This window comes from Bufo bufo, chromosome 8, assembly GCF_905171765.1.
Source record: "Bufo bufo chromosome 8, aBufBuf1.1, whole genome shotgun sequence".
In the NCBI taxonomy this organism is placed as follows: domain Eukaryota; kingdom Metazoa; phylum Chordata; class Amphibia; order Anura; family Bufonidae; genus Bufo; species Bufo bufo.
Genome location: NC_053396.1, coordinates 184,468,172 through 184,485,292, shown reverse-complemented (window position 1 = coordinate 184,485,292; position 17,121 = coordinate 184,468,172). Strand labels below are relative to the sequence as shown.

Here is a 17,121-nt window from a genome sequence, read left to right as displayed (position 1 = left end):
CCAAAGAAATGCCACCCCACACCATTACTGACCCAATGCCAAACCGGTCATGCTGGAGGATGTTGCAGGCAGCAGAACGTTCTCCACGGCGTCTCCAGACTCTGTCACGTCTGTCACATGTGCTCAGTGTGAACCTGCTTTCATCTGTGAAGAGCACAGGGCGCTCGTGGCGAATTTGCCAATCTTGGTGTTCTCTGGCAAATGCCAAACGTCCTGCACAGGGTTGGGCTGTAAGCACAACCCCCACCTGTGGACGTCGGGCCCTCATATCACCCTCATGGAGTCTGTTTCTGACCGTTTGAGCAGACACATGCACATTTGTGGCCTGCTGGAGGTCAGTTTGCAGGACTCTGGCAGTGCTCCTCCTGTTCCTCCTTGCACAAAGGCGAAGTTAGCGGTCCTGCTGCTGGGTTGTTGCCCTCCAACGGCCTCCTCCACGTCTCCTGATGTACTGACCTGTCTCCTGGTAGCGCCTCCATGCTCTGGACACTACGCTGACAGACACAGCAAACCTTCTTGCCACAGCTCGCATTGATGTGCTATCCTGGATAAGCTGCACTACCTGAGCCACTTGTGTGGGTTGTAGACTCCGTCTCATGCTACCACTAGAGTGAAAGCACCGCCATCATTCAAAAGTGACCAAAACATCAGCCAGGAAGCATAGGAACTGAGAAGTTGTCTGTGGTCACCACCTGCAGAACCACTCCTTTATTGGGGGTGTCTTGCTAATTGCCTATAATTTCCACCTGTTATCTATCCCATTTGCACAACAGCATGTGAAATTGATTGTCACTCAGTGTTGCTTCCTAAGTGGACAGTTTGATTTCACAGAAGTGTGATTGACTTGGAGTTACATTGTGTTGTTTAAGTGTTCCCTTTATTTTTTTGAGCAGTGTATTTTATTGGGATTCTATGTGATAGACCAACACAAAGTAGTTAGTATGTGTGTAGTGAAAATAAATTGATACATGGTTTTTAACATTTTTAAATGTCCCCAAACACCTGGGCCTCTCAAGTAGGTTGTACTTACCTCACTCCCCGACACCCACGTCGCTTCTGACATCCACATGGCCGCCACTGTATCTCCCTGACGAGTGGATGAAAACATCTGGTCACAGGGGGGAAGCCAATAGCAGGCTGGACAGGAACAAGCCTCCCGACTCGTCACCCCCTGCTTTTGGCTGCCCCCCCCTCCTGATCCGTGTGACGGGGAGATGCAGCGGCGGCCGTGCGGGCATCAGAGGCGACACGGGTGCTACGGAACCTAAATCTATGTATTTCCATCTCCACACAGTAACAATTAAAGAAAAATTGTTTTCAATTTATGAAAACCAGCATATACGTCTCTTATAATAAGTAGAGTAGCAGAGGACAACATCTGTGAGTAATAACGTGTTAGACCTAAATCCGTGCATTTCCATATCCACCCAGTTCCAATAAAATTTTTTGGGGGTTGACTTAATTTAAACCGGCTTATATGTGCCTTACAATATGCAGGATAGCCGACAAAATTATCTGTCAGTGATGTGACATTTTAAACCTAAATCCGTGTATTTCCATCTCCACACAGTTCCAATTTAATTTTTTGGGTTTTCCACTTATTAAAACCAGCATAAACGTGTCTTACAATACACAGGGTAGCGGAGAATAACATCTGTGAGTGATAATGTAAAATATTAGGCCTACATCCATGCATTTCCATCTCCACACATTTCCAACTTAATTTTGTTTAGTCGAATTTATTAAAACCAGCATATACGTGTCTTATTATAGCAGAGAATTACCAAGTCTAGTATTTTGTATTCATTTGTTTGACTGGTTTGGTTATCTTTATCTACTATTAGGACTGTGTGAAAATCTGATGTAGATTTAGGTAAAATTTAAGCAGAAATATAGAAAATTCTGAAGGGTTCGCAAACTTTTAAGGCCCCCCTCCTTACCCCCCAAGTTTTTCTAAGTGATGGGAGGGGTGTGGATGAAGAGGACTTTATGCATCTAACATTTAACCCTGTTTACACAGGAAAAAAATATACCTGAGACTGAGTTTCATATGAAAGCCATTGTGAATACCACATTTGATATGTTTGCTGCTGGGACAGAAACTGTTAGCACAACACTGCGTTATGGATTCTTGATTCTCCTCAAGCATCCCGATGTTGAAGGTTGGTAAAGTGCTTAAAATACTAATACACTATCACTCTTGTAGAAACTGTAAAACGTGTCTGTTTTAACAACTATTTGCATTCTCCATGTAATAACAATTCTGGAGCATCTATTCTTATGACTTTAAGATGTTTATTATTCCTACTAGAAGTTATGAATACATTATTGGCATTTTAAAATGAAGGTCCAGCGGGGTGTTACCAGTTTATGGTCAATCTTTGTATAGTCTGACACTAATCACACTGAATGGATTGTGTCAGACTGTGCAGAAAAGTACCCCCAACTGGCAACACTAATCTAGATCTTCATGACAGGCTGCCAGTAATAACTTTTAGAGGAATGACACATCACAAAGTTAGATGAATATAATTGATATTACAAGAGGGATGCAAATAGTTACTGAAACAGACATATCAATAGAGGATAATGTTCCTCTTTAACTGTTGCACACATTGAATTGCACCAGCAGTGGGTCTCAATATGTGTGGCATAGTATTGCACCAAATTTTTACCTGAAGGCACCTTTGAGTTAATTCTACAAGAAAATTTAGACTAACACAATCATGGTCACAGGTGCATATCCATCAAGCAAGCATATAGAGAACTAATAAAAGCATGGCTGCTCAACATTTCACATGCAAACAATAGAACTGAGAAATGGGGGTTATTCAAAATTAATGTGGTATTATACCTACTAGAATTTAAAAAAATAGAAGCTCTTTGCGCACATTTTTGATCAAACATTTTTGTGTCAGGCCCATCTACAGCTGAAGCCACCTTGACGCCTGGTAGATGGGCCTGACACACGTTTGATCAAAAATGTGCGCAAAGAGCTTCCCATCTGCGGAAGCCACCTTGACGCCTGGTAGATGGGCCCGATACACATTTGATCAAAAATGTGCACAAAGAGCTTCTATTTTTTCATTTCTAGTACTGTAGGTATAATACCACATTCATTTTAAATGACCCCCATTTCTCAGTTTTATTGTTTGCATGTGAAATGTTGTGCAGCCATGCTTTTATTAGTTCTCTATATGTTTGAATTAATACTGTCAGCAAAGCTGTATGACATTTGCATTCCTATAGGAGACCTAACCATTAACCTTAATTGATTAGTCTTTATCTGAAGGGAGATCGTGTTTGGAAGGACCTTGAAATCCTGCTTACGTCACCACCTCCCGTGTGACTATAGCATCCAAGTCTTGATCCATGAATCCACACGTTCGTGTCTTGGTATTATATTAGATGCGACCTGGGCGGGTTTCTAGCCCGATATAATTCCGTTAGCGGACCAGGCATATATCTAACGAGGAACTGATGGCAGTGTACTGGTCTTGCTAGGCTCTGTTTCACTGGGCAGTGAAAGGGCTTTCCCAGCTTGTCAGGGTTGGGAGCGAGAGTTGTGCCATGCCGGAGGTCGCGTGGGCCACCCTCCTTCACTCCCTGTGCCTTCCTGTGCCCGTGTGGACAGCTGGCAGGCTCAGACTGGCCCACTGGGGAGCCGATGAATCCCTTGGTGGGCCCCTGATCTATTCGGTAAAGGAGTCTTTATGAGAGCTTCTCTCTGCGCAAGGAAGAGCTGCCACTGTATTCCCCTGCCCACCCCCTCTTGCTTGAGTTCCCATAAGTATCAGCACTGTGGTATACAATCTCAATTACCGTATCAGGGAAAGCAAGTGGCAGGATGACATTACAACTAGTGATAGACGAACATCAGTCGGGACGTTTCGCGAACGCCCCATTGACTTTAATGGCAGGCGAACCTGAAAAACCTTCAGGTCATATTTGCAGCCACCAAACACTTACTACAAGTGCACAAATCACCCCACGACATGGACAGTGACAGAGGGGGATCATTGGTAAAGATTCCCACAAAAAAATATGTATTTAAATCAGGGCCATTTTTATGGGTTAAAGGGAAACTCCCAAAAATGTGCTCTGCTGGAGCCTAGAAATTTTTTATTTTAGGCCACAGTACAGGCTCCAAGAATTAGGCATTTACCTGACAGAAAATAACTTATGATGATGTAGCTGGTGGTACATTAGGTGGTCACTGCATACAAATTTTACTGTAGGCCACTGGAGTACAGGCCCCAAAAATTAGGCATTCATCTGACAGAAAAGAACTTGTGATGATGTGGCGGGAGGTACATTAGGCGGTCACTGGATACAAATTTTACTGTAGGCCAGTACAGGCCTCAAAAATTAGGCATTCACCTGACAGAAAAGGCCTTTTATGCCGCTGTATATACATAAGACAAGGACCATTCTTTGTTCTGTGTAGTGGCGGATATGTGTGGGCTGGCATGAGAAAATTCTATTACACGTGGTCGTCACAGATGTTGAATTCCTCTGAGATCCATGCCTCATTCATTTTTAGAAATGTGAGGTAGTCCACACTGTCATGATCTAGGCGAGTGCGCTTATCGGTCACGATCCCCCCTGCTACGCTAGACGTCCTTTCGGACAGGACACTCGATGAGCGGCAAGCCAAGAGTTCCATGGCAAATTGTGCCAGCTTTGGCCACAGGTCAAGCCTGCACACTCAGTAGTGAAGGGGTTCCTCGCTTCTCAGAGCGTCCACATCGGCCGTTATTGGACACCTGTTGGTCTAGGTGTTCCCTGAGGCTGGATCTGGAGTGCAGCTGTCGATGGGTTGGCTGCAAGAATGATCTCATATCCGAAGTGAACAACACATCTTCAAACCTCCTTCTTCTTGCAGGCGCAGTTGAATTGGTACCTGCACCTGTTTCGCTGTGGGTGTAAATTCCTCTGCCAGTGCCCGCAAAAGCAGAATGAAGCATTTCTTGCAGCAAGGCCTGGAAATGCTGCATTCTGCCAGCCCTGGTAACATGTCCCCCTTTTTTTGTTTGTACCGATAGTTCAAGTACGTTGCCACCCAGTACTGGTCTTTGCCCTTTATGCTTTTTATATGGGGGTCCCTCTTCAAACACTGGAGCATGAAGGCCCCAATTTGCGCTAAATTGGAAGCAGTGGAGCACCCTAGCTCCTGCTCATTGCCCAGGAGAATGTCATCCTCGGTCTCAGTCTCCTCCTTAAAATCCCCCTCAAAGCCTGCTCTTCTTGCTCCTCCTCCTCCTCCTCCTCCCCCCAGCCACCATCCTCCTCTGACTCCTCTTCAGACTCCTGCTGACTTGTCTCAGATGGAGTAGCCCCCCCCCCCCGGGAATTCATTCAGCATTGCTACTTCCTCAACTTCCAGCTCCTGCTTCTCGATGGCTTAATCAATGACACGACACAATGCACACTCCAGAAATAAGGCGTAAGGTACGATGTCACTGATGCTGCCCTGGCTGTGACTGACCAGTTTGGTGATCTCATCAAATGGCCGCGAAGTCTGCATGCTTCTCACATGAGCAGCCTCTGGCGCGGTGAAAATAAACCAAGCTCCCCAGAACCTGTCCTGCTGCAGAGTTCGTACAGGTAGTCATTAACGGCACGTTGCGGCTGGAGCAGCCCATCAAGCATATACAAGGTGGAGTTCCAGAGCATCGGGCTGTCACAAATCAGACTTCTGACGGACAGGTGGTGTTGCCATGGATGTGTAAGATCTTCTAAAATGGCCAGAGATTTTCCTGGCCTGCCGCGAGACGCCCTGGACCCCGGGATATTTGGCAACGAATCACTGTACGACTAAGTTCAGGACGTGTGCCATGCACGGCACGTGTGTCATTTTGCCCTGTTTCAGCACAATCAGCAGATTGGCACCATTGTCGTACACCACTTTACCAACTGTCAAATTGAGCGCGTTTAGCCACTGATCAGCCTGTGACCGCAGAGCTGAAAGCAGTGCAGGACCAGTGTGGCTCTTGGCTTCCAGGCACAACAGCCGCAGCACAGCATGGCAACGTCTCACCTGGCACGTCGAATAGGTTCTGGGGAGCTTGGGGGGGTGCAGCGGAAGAGGCGGCAGCAGTGGAAAAGGAGGAGTCAGCCGAGGAGGCAACGGAGGATGGAGTAGAAGGAGGAGAAGAAGAGGCAGGCCAGCATGCAATCCGTGGCGGTAACACCAAATACACACCGGTGCCACGGGTTGCATGCTTGACAGCCGTCAGAAGGTTCACCCAGTGTGCAGTAAAAGTTATGTACCTTGCCTGCCTATGTTTGCTAGACCACGTGTCTGTGGTCAGATGTATCTTGGCACCGACACTGTGTGCCAGAGATATATTAACTTGCTGCTGAACATGGCCATATAGCTCTGGGACTGACATTATAGATCTCGGAGTAGACAGCAACAGTGGGGACCACCCTCCTTGAGCTGATCTGGGTACTGTTGTCAGACCGCTCTGTGGCGGCTGTTGCTACCTCCTCTTCCTCATCCTATGCCAAGAATGGCTGTGCATCGGTAAGGTCAGGGAATGGATGGGAAAATAATTTCTCTAACTCGAGTGGAGGGGCTATGGTGGTGGTGGTGGTGGTGTCTTTGGGGGTGCACATAGCAGAGTGTGAGGAGGGTGCTGATAAAAAGTATTAGGAGTGTGCAGAAGAGGAAGCCTGAGTGAGCCACTCAGCCAAGTCTGCTGCGTCCTTTGACGTAATCGCACGCACCTTCTCCAACTTCCCCCTTAGGCTCCGGCTTGGTGTACCTGCCCGACCTCTAACACCCCTGCGGAATGGCCTGCCCCTTCCTCTGCCTGTCATTTTCAAAATTGCCCTGTGACAAAGTCCCAATAAGAAAGAATATTTGTGGAAGCAGGTATATCGCAGGCCTCAATCAATATTTTTTGGAAGCTGGTATATCAATCCCCTTAATCAATAATTGGTGGAAGCCGGTGTATCGCAGGCCTCAATCTATATTTGGTGAAAGCAGGTATATTAATCCCCTCTATCAGTGTTTTGTGTAATCAGGTATATATAGAACCCCTTAATGAGTATTTGCTGGAAGCTGGAATATCAAACCCCTTAATCAATATTTGGTGGAAGCTGTTGTATTACAGGCCTCAATCAATATTTGATGGAAGCCAGTATATCAATCCCCTCTATCAGTGTTTTGTGGAAACAGGTACATAGAACCCCTTAATGAGCATTTGCTGGAAGCTGGTATATCAAACCCCTCAATTAATATTTGGTGGAAGCCGGTATATCAATCCCCTCCACTGGGTGCATACAGGGGTCACAGTTGCGAACGGGCCCGGCACTCCTGGGGGCCTGGCTGCCTGTGGACCCCTGGCCACGTCCTGCAGTAGTGCTGTACGGTAGTACCTGGGGCCCGCCGCCCAGTGCTCCTCGTTTCCGCTCTGCCCGCCACTTTAGTATACTTACCCTCCACGGCCTTTTTTGTCCTGAGCGTGTACAGCGTCAGGTGACAGTGCAGCGCCGGCTGGGAAGACAGAGGAGCTATACTTCTGCCGGTCTTTGGGCTGATCTGAGGTCTGATGGGGGCTGATTGGGGGTCTTATGGGCTGATATGAGGTCTGATGTGGGCTTATGGGGGTCTGATGGGGGTCTTTGGGCTGATCTGAGGTCTGATGGGGGCTAAGTGGGGGTCTTTGGGCTGATCTTAGTTCTGATTGGGGCTGAGTGAGGGTTTGATGGTAATGGGGGTCTTTGGGCTCATCTGAGGTCTGATGGGGGCTGAGTGGGGGTCTAATGGGGGCCTTTGGGCTGATCTGAGGTCTGATGGGGGCTGACTGGGGGTCTTTGGGCTGATCTGAGGTTTGATGGGGGCTGAGTGGGGATCACATGGGGGTCTTTGGGCTGATCTGAGGTCTTATGGGGGCTGAGTTGGCTGATCTAAGGTCTCTCTGCAGTGGCAGAGAGACTCACTGAGACCAACAGCAGCCATTTTAGTCAGATTACAGCCACTCTGCAGCTTTGGCTCTAATCTGACTGAAAAGGCTTCTGCTGGCTTCAGTCTCTCTGCCACTGTTGCTCTTAGGGTGGCCAGACTTCCAGTTTTTAGACTCCTGGTCCAGGACGGACGGCCAGAAGTCCCCCTTTTTTGTTGTTATGGATGATGGGACGGCGGGTCCGGCTCAGGCATGGTCACTTTAAGTACCAATGGCAGGGGGCAGGGCCTGGCAGCATGTCCGGATCACACTGCGTGCTTACGTGATGTCACAACGTTATCTGCGCTGCAGGTCCAGCAGGAAGTTGGGAACAGAGGAGCGCGGGAGCCACTGCTAGTCTGTCACTGCCCACTTGCCAATAGTCTTACTCTATACTACAGTCACTCACCCCACCTCGCCTCGTTCTTTTTCTCTGCCAGACATTTCTGCCAGCCTGAGCAAGTCCCAGGAGCAGCACTTATTCAGCCAGCCAGAGCCCACACTGAGCCCAGCCAGCCTCCAGCATTCAGCCTTGCCAGTTGCCACTGACTTTCAGCAGGTCGATTCAGCAGCTTTCAGCCTGAGCCAGCCGAGCAGGTAATAGTTACTATGGCCTTGGTATGTTCTGTATATTATTATATGTGAGCTGGCCTGGTATAAGTTATACATCTTCTGGTATATTAAGATGTATAACTTAAACCAGCTGTACATATATAATCATATAAGGAGATACCTAGGTTATACCAGCATGCTCTATATCCCTATATACTAGAAGATGTATAACTTATACCAGCTGTACATATATATTTATTTACAGGAGATACCCAGGTTATACCAGTATGGTGCATATCACTATATACAAGATGTATAACTTATACCAGCTGTACATATATAATTATATACAGGAGATGCCCAGGTTATATCAGCGTGGTCCACTATATCACTATATACAAGAAGATGCTATACCGTATATTATCCTCTTGTATATAGTGATATACAGTATATAATATATATATATATATATATATATATATATATATACAGTACAGACCAAAGGTTTGAACACACCTTCTCATTCAAAGAGTTTTCTTTATTTTCATGACTATGAAAATTGTAGATTCACACTGAAGGCATCAAAACTATGAATTAACACATGTGGAATTCTATACATAACAAACAAGTGTGAAACAACTGAAAATATGTCATATTCTAGGTTCTTCAAAGTAGCCACCTTTTGCTTTGATTACTGCTTTGCACACTCTTGGCATTCTCTCGATGAGCTTCAAGAGGTAGTCCCCTGAAATGGTTTTCACTTCACAGGTGTGCCCTGTCAGGTTTAATAAGTGGGATTTCTTGCCTTATAAATTTGGTTGGGACCATCAGTTGCATTGAGGAGAAATCAGGTGGATACACAGCTGATAGTCCTACTGAATTTGTATTATGGCAAGAAAAAAGCAGCTAAGTAAAGAAAAACGAGTGGCCATCATTACTTTAAGAAATGAAGGTCAGTCAGTCAGCCGAAAAATTGAGAAAACTTTGAAAGTAAGGGCTATTTGACCATGAAGGAGAGTGATGGGGTGCTGCGCCAGATGACCTGGCCTCCACAGTCACCGGACCTGAACCCAATCGAGATGGTTTGGGGTGAGCTGGACCACAGAGTGAAGGCAAAAGGGCCAACAAGTGCTAAGCATCTCTGGGAACTCCTTCAAGACTGTTGGAAGACCATTTCAGGGGACTACCTCTTGAAGCTCATCAAGAGAATGCCAAGAGTGTGCAAAGCAGTAATCAAAGCAAAAGGTGGCTACTTTGAAGAACCTAGAATATGACATATTTTCAGTTGTTTCACACTTGCTTGTTATGTATATAATTCCACATGTGTTAATTCATAGTTTTGATGCCTTCATAGTCATGAAAATAAAGAAAACTCTTTGAATGAGAAGGTGTGTCCAAACTTTTGGTCTGTACTGTATATATATATATATATATATATATACATACATACACACAAGCGCGCGGTGGGTGGGGGGGGTGGTGATGGCTGCAGGTTGGGGGGGGGGGGGCGGTGACGGAGGGGGAGCCCAATGGATCAGTTTCGCACCCGGGCCCCATGGATTGTGTGTACGCCCCTGATACCCTCTATCAGTATTTTGTGTAAAAAGGTATATTGAACCCCTTAACGAGTATTTTCTAGAAGCCAGTATATCAAACCCCTTAATCATTATTTGGTGTAAGCCGGTGTATTGCAGAGCTCAATCAATATTTGGTGGAAGCTGGTATATCAATCCCCTCTATCAGTATTTTGTGGAAACGTATAAAGAACCACTTAATGAGTATTTGCTGGAAGCCGGTAAATCAAACCCCTTAAGCAGTATTTGGTGGAAGCTGGTATTTCAATACCCTCTAACAGTATTTTGTGGAAACAGGTATATAGAACTAGAGATGGGTTTGCGGTTTGCCCGGCGGTCATTTCGCGGCAAACTTTGCTCGTTCGCGGTTCGGCGTACTTGCGAACATATGGCTATGTCTGCCGGCGCCATATTCTTTGATATTGTGAAGAACTTTGACCCATGACACATTCATCAGGTGGTACAGGACAGCCAAGTTAGACGTTTCAGCACATGGACATGCCCCTTACCTTATAAATAAACCTGATCTGGCTGCCATTTTATATTCAGTCTTTTGCCAGTGTAGGGAGTGGCCTTTAGTAACATTTGTATCCATTAACCACATAATGTACCTCGAGTCACATAATCAGAATTTCTTTTATCTCAGGTGAATGCTTAATTTTTAAGGCCCTTACTTCCATGGCCTAAAATAAACATTTTCTAGGCTCCGACAGAGTACATTTCAGAGAATTTCCCTTTAAGACGCATAAAAATGTCCCCTGATTAAGACACATATTTTTTGTTGGAATTTTTGTCATTGATCCCCCTCTAGTATGTCACTGTCCATGTTGTGGGACTATTTGTGCACTTCTACTAAGTATTTGGTGGCTGCAAATATGAGCTGAAGGTTTTTCAGGTTCGCCTGCCATTAAAGTGAATGAGGCCTGCCGCAAACGAGCGGTTCGCGAACATTTGATCACGTTCGCACGATCGCATTCGAGAACCGTCCTGGCGGATGTTCGTCCATCACTGTATAGATCCCCTTATTGAGTATTTGCTGGAAGCTGGTATATCAAACCCCTTAATCAATATTTGGTGGAAGATGGTGTATCGCAGGCCTCACTCAATATTTGGTTGAAGCCGGTATATCAGTCCCCTCTATCAGTATTTTGTGGAAACAGATATATAGAACCCCTTAATGAGTATTTGCTGGAAGCTGGTATATCAAACCCCTTAATCAATATTTGGTGGAAGCTGGTGTATCACAGGCCTCAATAAATATTTGGTGGAAGCCGGTATATTTTTCCCCTCATAGTTACATAGGTAATACGGTTGAAAAAAGACATACGTCCATCAAGTTCAACCAAGGGATTGGTGGGGATGCAAATTATCAGTATTTTGTGGAAACAGGTATATAGAAACCCCTTAATGAGTATTTGCTGGAAGCAGGTATATCAGACCCCTTAATCAATATTTGGTGGAAGCTGGTGTATCGCAGGCCTCAATATTTTGTGGATGCAGGTGTATCACACCCCTCAATCAGTATTTTGTGGAAGCAGGTATATGAAACCCCTTAATCAGTATTTTGTGGAAGTAGTTAAATCGCACCCCTTAATCTGTTTTTTTTTTGGAGGGGCAACAGGTATATCACACCAGTTGCAATTAGTTTTTCGAATAGCGTTTGTCCCTCTATCTAGCTGCAGTATCTCAGCAGAACCGCACACAACTGTTGCACAATACAAATGCACTATAATATACTTTCTATGTTAGAAGGTATATTACAGGTATATCACACCCCTCTATCAGATTTTTGAGGGGTAATTAAACCTAGCGACAAAGGGGGCAATATAGTCATCTAGAATCGAGATGACTCTATTGAGATGGTACAGTGCCTACTGAGGGACAAAAAACTTATAAAATTCTCCCAAATGACCCCACAAAAGTATACACAGCGGAATTGAAAACCCTTCTATCTGACGCTAGAGATAGGGACCTCATAAAAAAGGACGAATTTCAATATCTCTTTAGGAAAGACCCTACAATCTCCACTTTCTACGCACTCCCAAAGGTGCATAAGGACAAAATACCAGTCCCAGGAAGACCTATTGTATCTGGTAATGACAATCTAACTCAAGGTATCAGTGAGTATGTGGACCAGATTTTGAGACCTTTCGTCACCAGTCTCCCTTCCTATACACGAAAGCCCTTCTCCTGAAAATAAATGATATGATATTAACATCAAATACCGTCCTGGCAAGCTTGGATGTGGAATCCTTATACAGTAACATACAACACTCACTAGATATTAAAGCCGCTAACAAATTTCTGAGCACTAAAAGTAGGAATTTTGCACAGCACAATCACTTAGTACTTTCTATGTTAGAATTTATTTTAGAACACAATTATTTTTTTTTTCAGGGAAAAATATATAAACAAACAAATGGTACCGCCATGGGTACGTCATGTGCACCCACTTATGCAAACCTTTTTTTGGGGTGGTGGGAGGATAGTTTAGTTTTCACGGATGGGATGTCGTCATATACCTGCCACATTTTATTTTGGGGCAGGTATATTGACAACATACTTATCCTATGGGATGGTGACAAAGCACTTTTTCATGATTTCACCCAAGCATTAAATGATAATTGCATAGGAATGAAGTTTACGTACGAGCTTCAGGAGAGGGAAATCGTGTTCCTAGACCTAAAAATCAAAATCACTGAAGAAGGACATCTGAACACCGAGATACATAGAAAACCAACCTCTACTAATAGCTATTTGCATTGGTCCAGTTGGCATCCTACACCTCTGAAGAGGGGAATACCCACAGGCCAATACCTGAGGGCTCGGCGAAATTGTTCAGATGAAGCCTCCTTCATGAGGGAAAGTGAACAACTACGAGAGAGATTTAAAGGGTTTCTATCACTTCGTATGACATAATTAGCTCTCAGACACTAGCGATCCGCTAGTGTCTGCTCTGGCCAACCATCCTAATATAACAGCTTTTTGAGCAGCCGTTTTGCAAAAAAAATAACTTTTATAAATATGCTAATGAGCCTCTAGGTGCTATGTGGGCGTCATTAGCACCTAGAGGCTCCGTCTACCTTCATACACAGCCACCGCCCAGCGCGTCCCTCCAGCCCGCCCATCTCCTGATGAATGCGATCCTCCGTGTGACGCAACGGACGAATTCTCGCGCATGCGCCGTGCGCGGCTGTATTCGGCGCATGCGCCGAGAATGTCTGACCGCTTCCCTGCTCAGACATCTCCACTGCGCCTGTGCCGATGACGTCATAGTGCTCCAAGGAACAGGCGCAGTGGAGATGTCTGAGCAGGGAGCGGTCAGACATTCCCTGCGCATGCGCCGAATACAGCCGCGCACGGCGCATGCGCGAGAATTCGTCAGTTGCGTCACACGGAGGATCGCATTCAGCAGGAGATGGGCGGGCTGGAGGGACGCGCTGGGCAGTGGCTGTGTATGAAGGTAGACGGAGCCTCTAGGTGCTAATGACGCCCACATAGCACCTAGAGGCTCATTAGCATATTTATAAAAGTTATTTTTTTAGCAAAACGGCTGCCCAAAAAGCTCTTATATTAGGATGGTTGGCCAGAGCAGACACTAGCGGATTGCTAGTGTCTGAGAGCTAATTATGGCATACGAAGTGATAGAAACCCTTTAAAAAGAGGGGATACCCTATGGCCCCTATTAAAAGAGCCTTCAATAGGGCCAAGACCACCGATAGAGGGGAATTACTTAAATCTACCCCTATCAAAAAGAATGAGACCATCAGATGCATCGGTACCTTTGATGGCTATAACAAAGAAATTTGTCGCATTCTAGGTAAATATTGGCATATTATCCAGACAGACAGAGATTTAAAATCAGTACTCACCCCAAATCCAAGCATCACCTATAGGAGAGGTCCTAATTTAAAGGACCAATTGGTCCACAGCCACCTGAAAGAAAGAGAAACGGAAAATATATCAGTAAAAGTAAAATACAGCGGTTCATCTCCATGTGGAGATTGTTCATTTTGTAAATATATCCCCCGTATAAAAAAATTTATTAACCCTGGAGACAGGAAGGAGTATAACATCAGAGATCTGATCACATGTAAGACCACGGGGGTCATATATATAGCATCGTGCCCTTGCCCCACGTTGGCAAGACGACACAGGAGCTAAGACGCTGTATCTCGGGCCACCTGAGCTCCATTGAGACGGGCAAAGATACCCCAATCGCGAGACATATTAAATATGTACATGAGAACAAAACATCAGTCTTACGCTTTTGGGGTATTGAGAAACTAAACTTAGGCCCAAGAGGTGGCAACCTAGATAGGAAGCTCCTGCAGTGTGAAGCACGATGGATAGATAGACTGAACACAATGAGCCCCAATGGCCTCAACGAAGGCTTCTCTTTCACAGCATTTATATAACTATATAGGTGAAGAAATACTACCAACCCTAAGTGCTGCATAAATGCCATTTACTTTAATGAATAAAACTATTTAGCTCTCCTTCAATTATAAACAAGATATAATAAAATAACAATGAATAATAGACATATGGAATTAGGATTTAGAAGTTGAGAATGATAAGGGCACAATCACCGCAATGACAGTTGTGTTGAAAAGAAAACTATGAGAGGGTCTTTAAAACCATGCATTAATGATACAGGAATAGTGTAATGCACCATTTTCAGGTAGTGTTAGCTATGTTGGCTAAGAGGACAATTCAAAGATATATAGGTAAATAACTAAAGATCGGATATAGGCTCCACTAAGTTAGGCTGCACTGGAAAACTGGACCAAAAATATGGTACACCTTTAAGTATATGCTAATATCTGGAAATTGGTCCCAGAATATTTATCTAAATATATGAAGAACCACTGTAGCTTCAGGATCTGTACCTGATCTATCAGATGGTACAGATGTGTCCCAGTCCATAGCTGTTTTGAGTGGACGTTCCTCTTGCCAATATGAAGCATACCTGTAATAGAATTCTGTTCCGAATGTTCTAAGTCCCGACGCATGCGCAAAGAGTGGTCTCGATAGTGAAATCTGTGACGCATGCGCCGTTTAAATCGTGTATTAGAGAAGACGATTTTCAAAGTTCTGACGCATGCTCAGTAGAGTTGGGAATCAGAAGACTTTTTCAAAGTATCAGCGCGTGCGCATAGGATCATCCGGATCTGACCCTTATCTGATGACGTCATAAGGGAGAGACGGAGCGGAGATTGGCCCGAGTGACGCTAACAACACGAGTGTCTTGATCCTGAGTGGGTAAGACGATTTGTTGACCCGCCCTAGGACTATAAAGTATTTCATGCAGCAAACACTCGTGTTGTCTGTAGCTCCATTTCCCTGAAGAAGCCGCCGAGTGCGGTGAAACATGTCGGGGGAGCTGCGTCGCATTACCTTTTAAGATTATGTTAGGGATAGTGTATCTGTAGCCCTGTTACCTGCAGGAGCAGTGCGCCGCAGATTTGCATCGCTAGGGTAGCATCGATATTGTTAGTTGTGCTGACAGCGAACAGGCTGTCATTTCACTCCAGTTGGACTATCTAAGTAGTATTAACAAAATGAGAAAGCAGCACAATGAATATATCGATTGAATGATAACTTTAATCTGGTGAGAGACAACACCAGTGGCTAACCCAAAGTGACGATTTATGCCATAGGCAAACCTTGGAAGAGTGATCATCTAATGTAATAAGTATCATTCACAAAAAGACACAATTGATATAATGAATCAGTGACACAGTGTCACGAATCTACCCTGTGTACACTATTTCCCTTCATATATATTTTTAAAGTACTCTCAATAGAGTTTTTCCTTTTTTTTCTGTTTTGTCATATATGTTAATCAATAATAAAAGTTATGTTTTAAAATTGACCAGAAACAGGAACTATTAGTCTCACGACTACTGGATTATAAATATTGACCTCCTGGGTCCAGTGGATCATTTGAATCCAAGCAACAGGTATATCACACCAGTTGCAATTAGTTATTCCAATAGTGTTTGTCCCTCTATCTAGCTGCAGTATCGCAGCAAAACCGTACACAACTGCTGCACAATACAAATGCACTATAATATACTTTCTATGTTAGAAAGTATATTATAAGTATATCACATCCCTCAGTATGTTACACCTATCGATAGCACACCTATACCAGTCCTTAAAAGGACTTTTGTGGCCCTATTAGCTAGCGTGCAGTGTCCCTACCAGTCTGTCCCTGCTCCACACAGCAACCTCTCCTTACACTGGTAAAAAACTGAATGTAAAATGGCTGCCAGATCCGGTTTATTTATAGGGTAGGGGGTGTGTCTTATGTTGAAACATCTCAATTGGCTGTCCTGTCCCACCTGATGGATGTGTCATGGGTTAAAGTTTGGCACTATGCAAAAAAATATGGCGCGTGCAAATATCGCCATATCTTCTCATGTTCGGCGAATCGCAAACGAGCAATGTTCACCTCAAAACGACAACTGGGCGAACCGCAAAGGCCATCTCTACCAGGCACCCCCTGCTCTGAAGAGGGGAGGGTGTCTGGTTCATAGGAAAATGTCAGAAATTAATGGAAACACCACTGAAATGGTTCTGGAGCAGCATGGGGAGGATGTCTGGATGCATCTTGGACTCCCAGGTCGCTGCTAGGAACGATGTTGTCCGATTAGTACGCCAATTTTACAGACTGACAATAATATGCACAAAACCGAGAAAAACTATTTTAGAGGAAAAATTGTTAGGAAACATTCTTTCCTGTATATTTACTTGTATATAAACTGCAAGTTCATCCAAAAATGTTGTTGATTTTTGGCACTGGGGCCATGATTAAGAGGGACGACAAGTGGCATCCGTATTACACCACTAGAGGTGAAATTTGTGGACCGGTGCAAGACGAACCACAGTGAAAGCATTTGCCAAGAACGTTTTAATTAATCAACAATGAAAGTTGGAGGTTAGAAGACGATCCGACAGGCGATCCGGCGGCGTTATTCCCATGACCAGCCGAGCAGCTTCTGGGATACCAAATTCTTTGGGTTTCGGGGGAGTAT

General features: G+C 44.7%; 1 protein-coding gene across 2 annotated transcripts in view; it reads left to right on the top strand.

The window, feature by feature from the left end:
- Window positions 1–17,121, top strand: part of LOC121009529 (cytochrome P450 2A5-like) — a 111,833-nt gene that overhangs the window by 35,655 nt on the left and 59,057 nt on the right. Inside the window, exons 7-8 of one of the 2 annotated variants that reach the window (XM_040442729.1) lie at window positions 2,021–2,162; window positions 8,393–8,549. In XM_040442729.1, the coding sequence (XP_040298663.1) occupies window positions 2,021–2,162; window positions 8,393–8,549 (299 nt within the window). The remainder of the gene's footprint in view (window positions 1–2,020; window positions 2,163–8,392; window positions 8,550–17,121) is intronic. The other variant, XM_040442728.1, reaches the window with a different exon arrangement.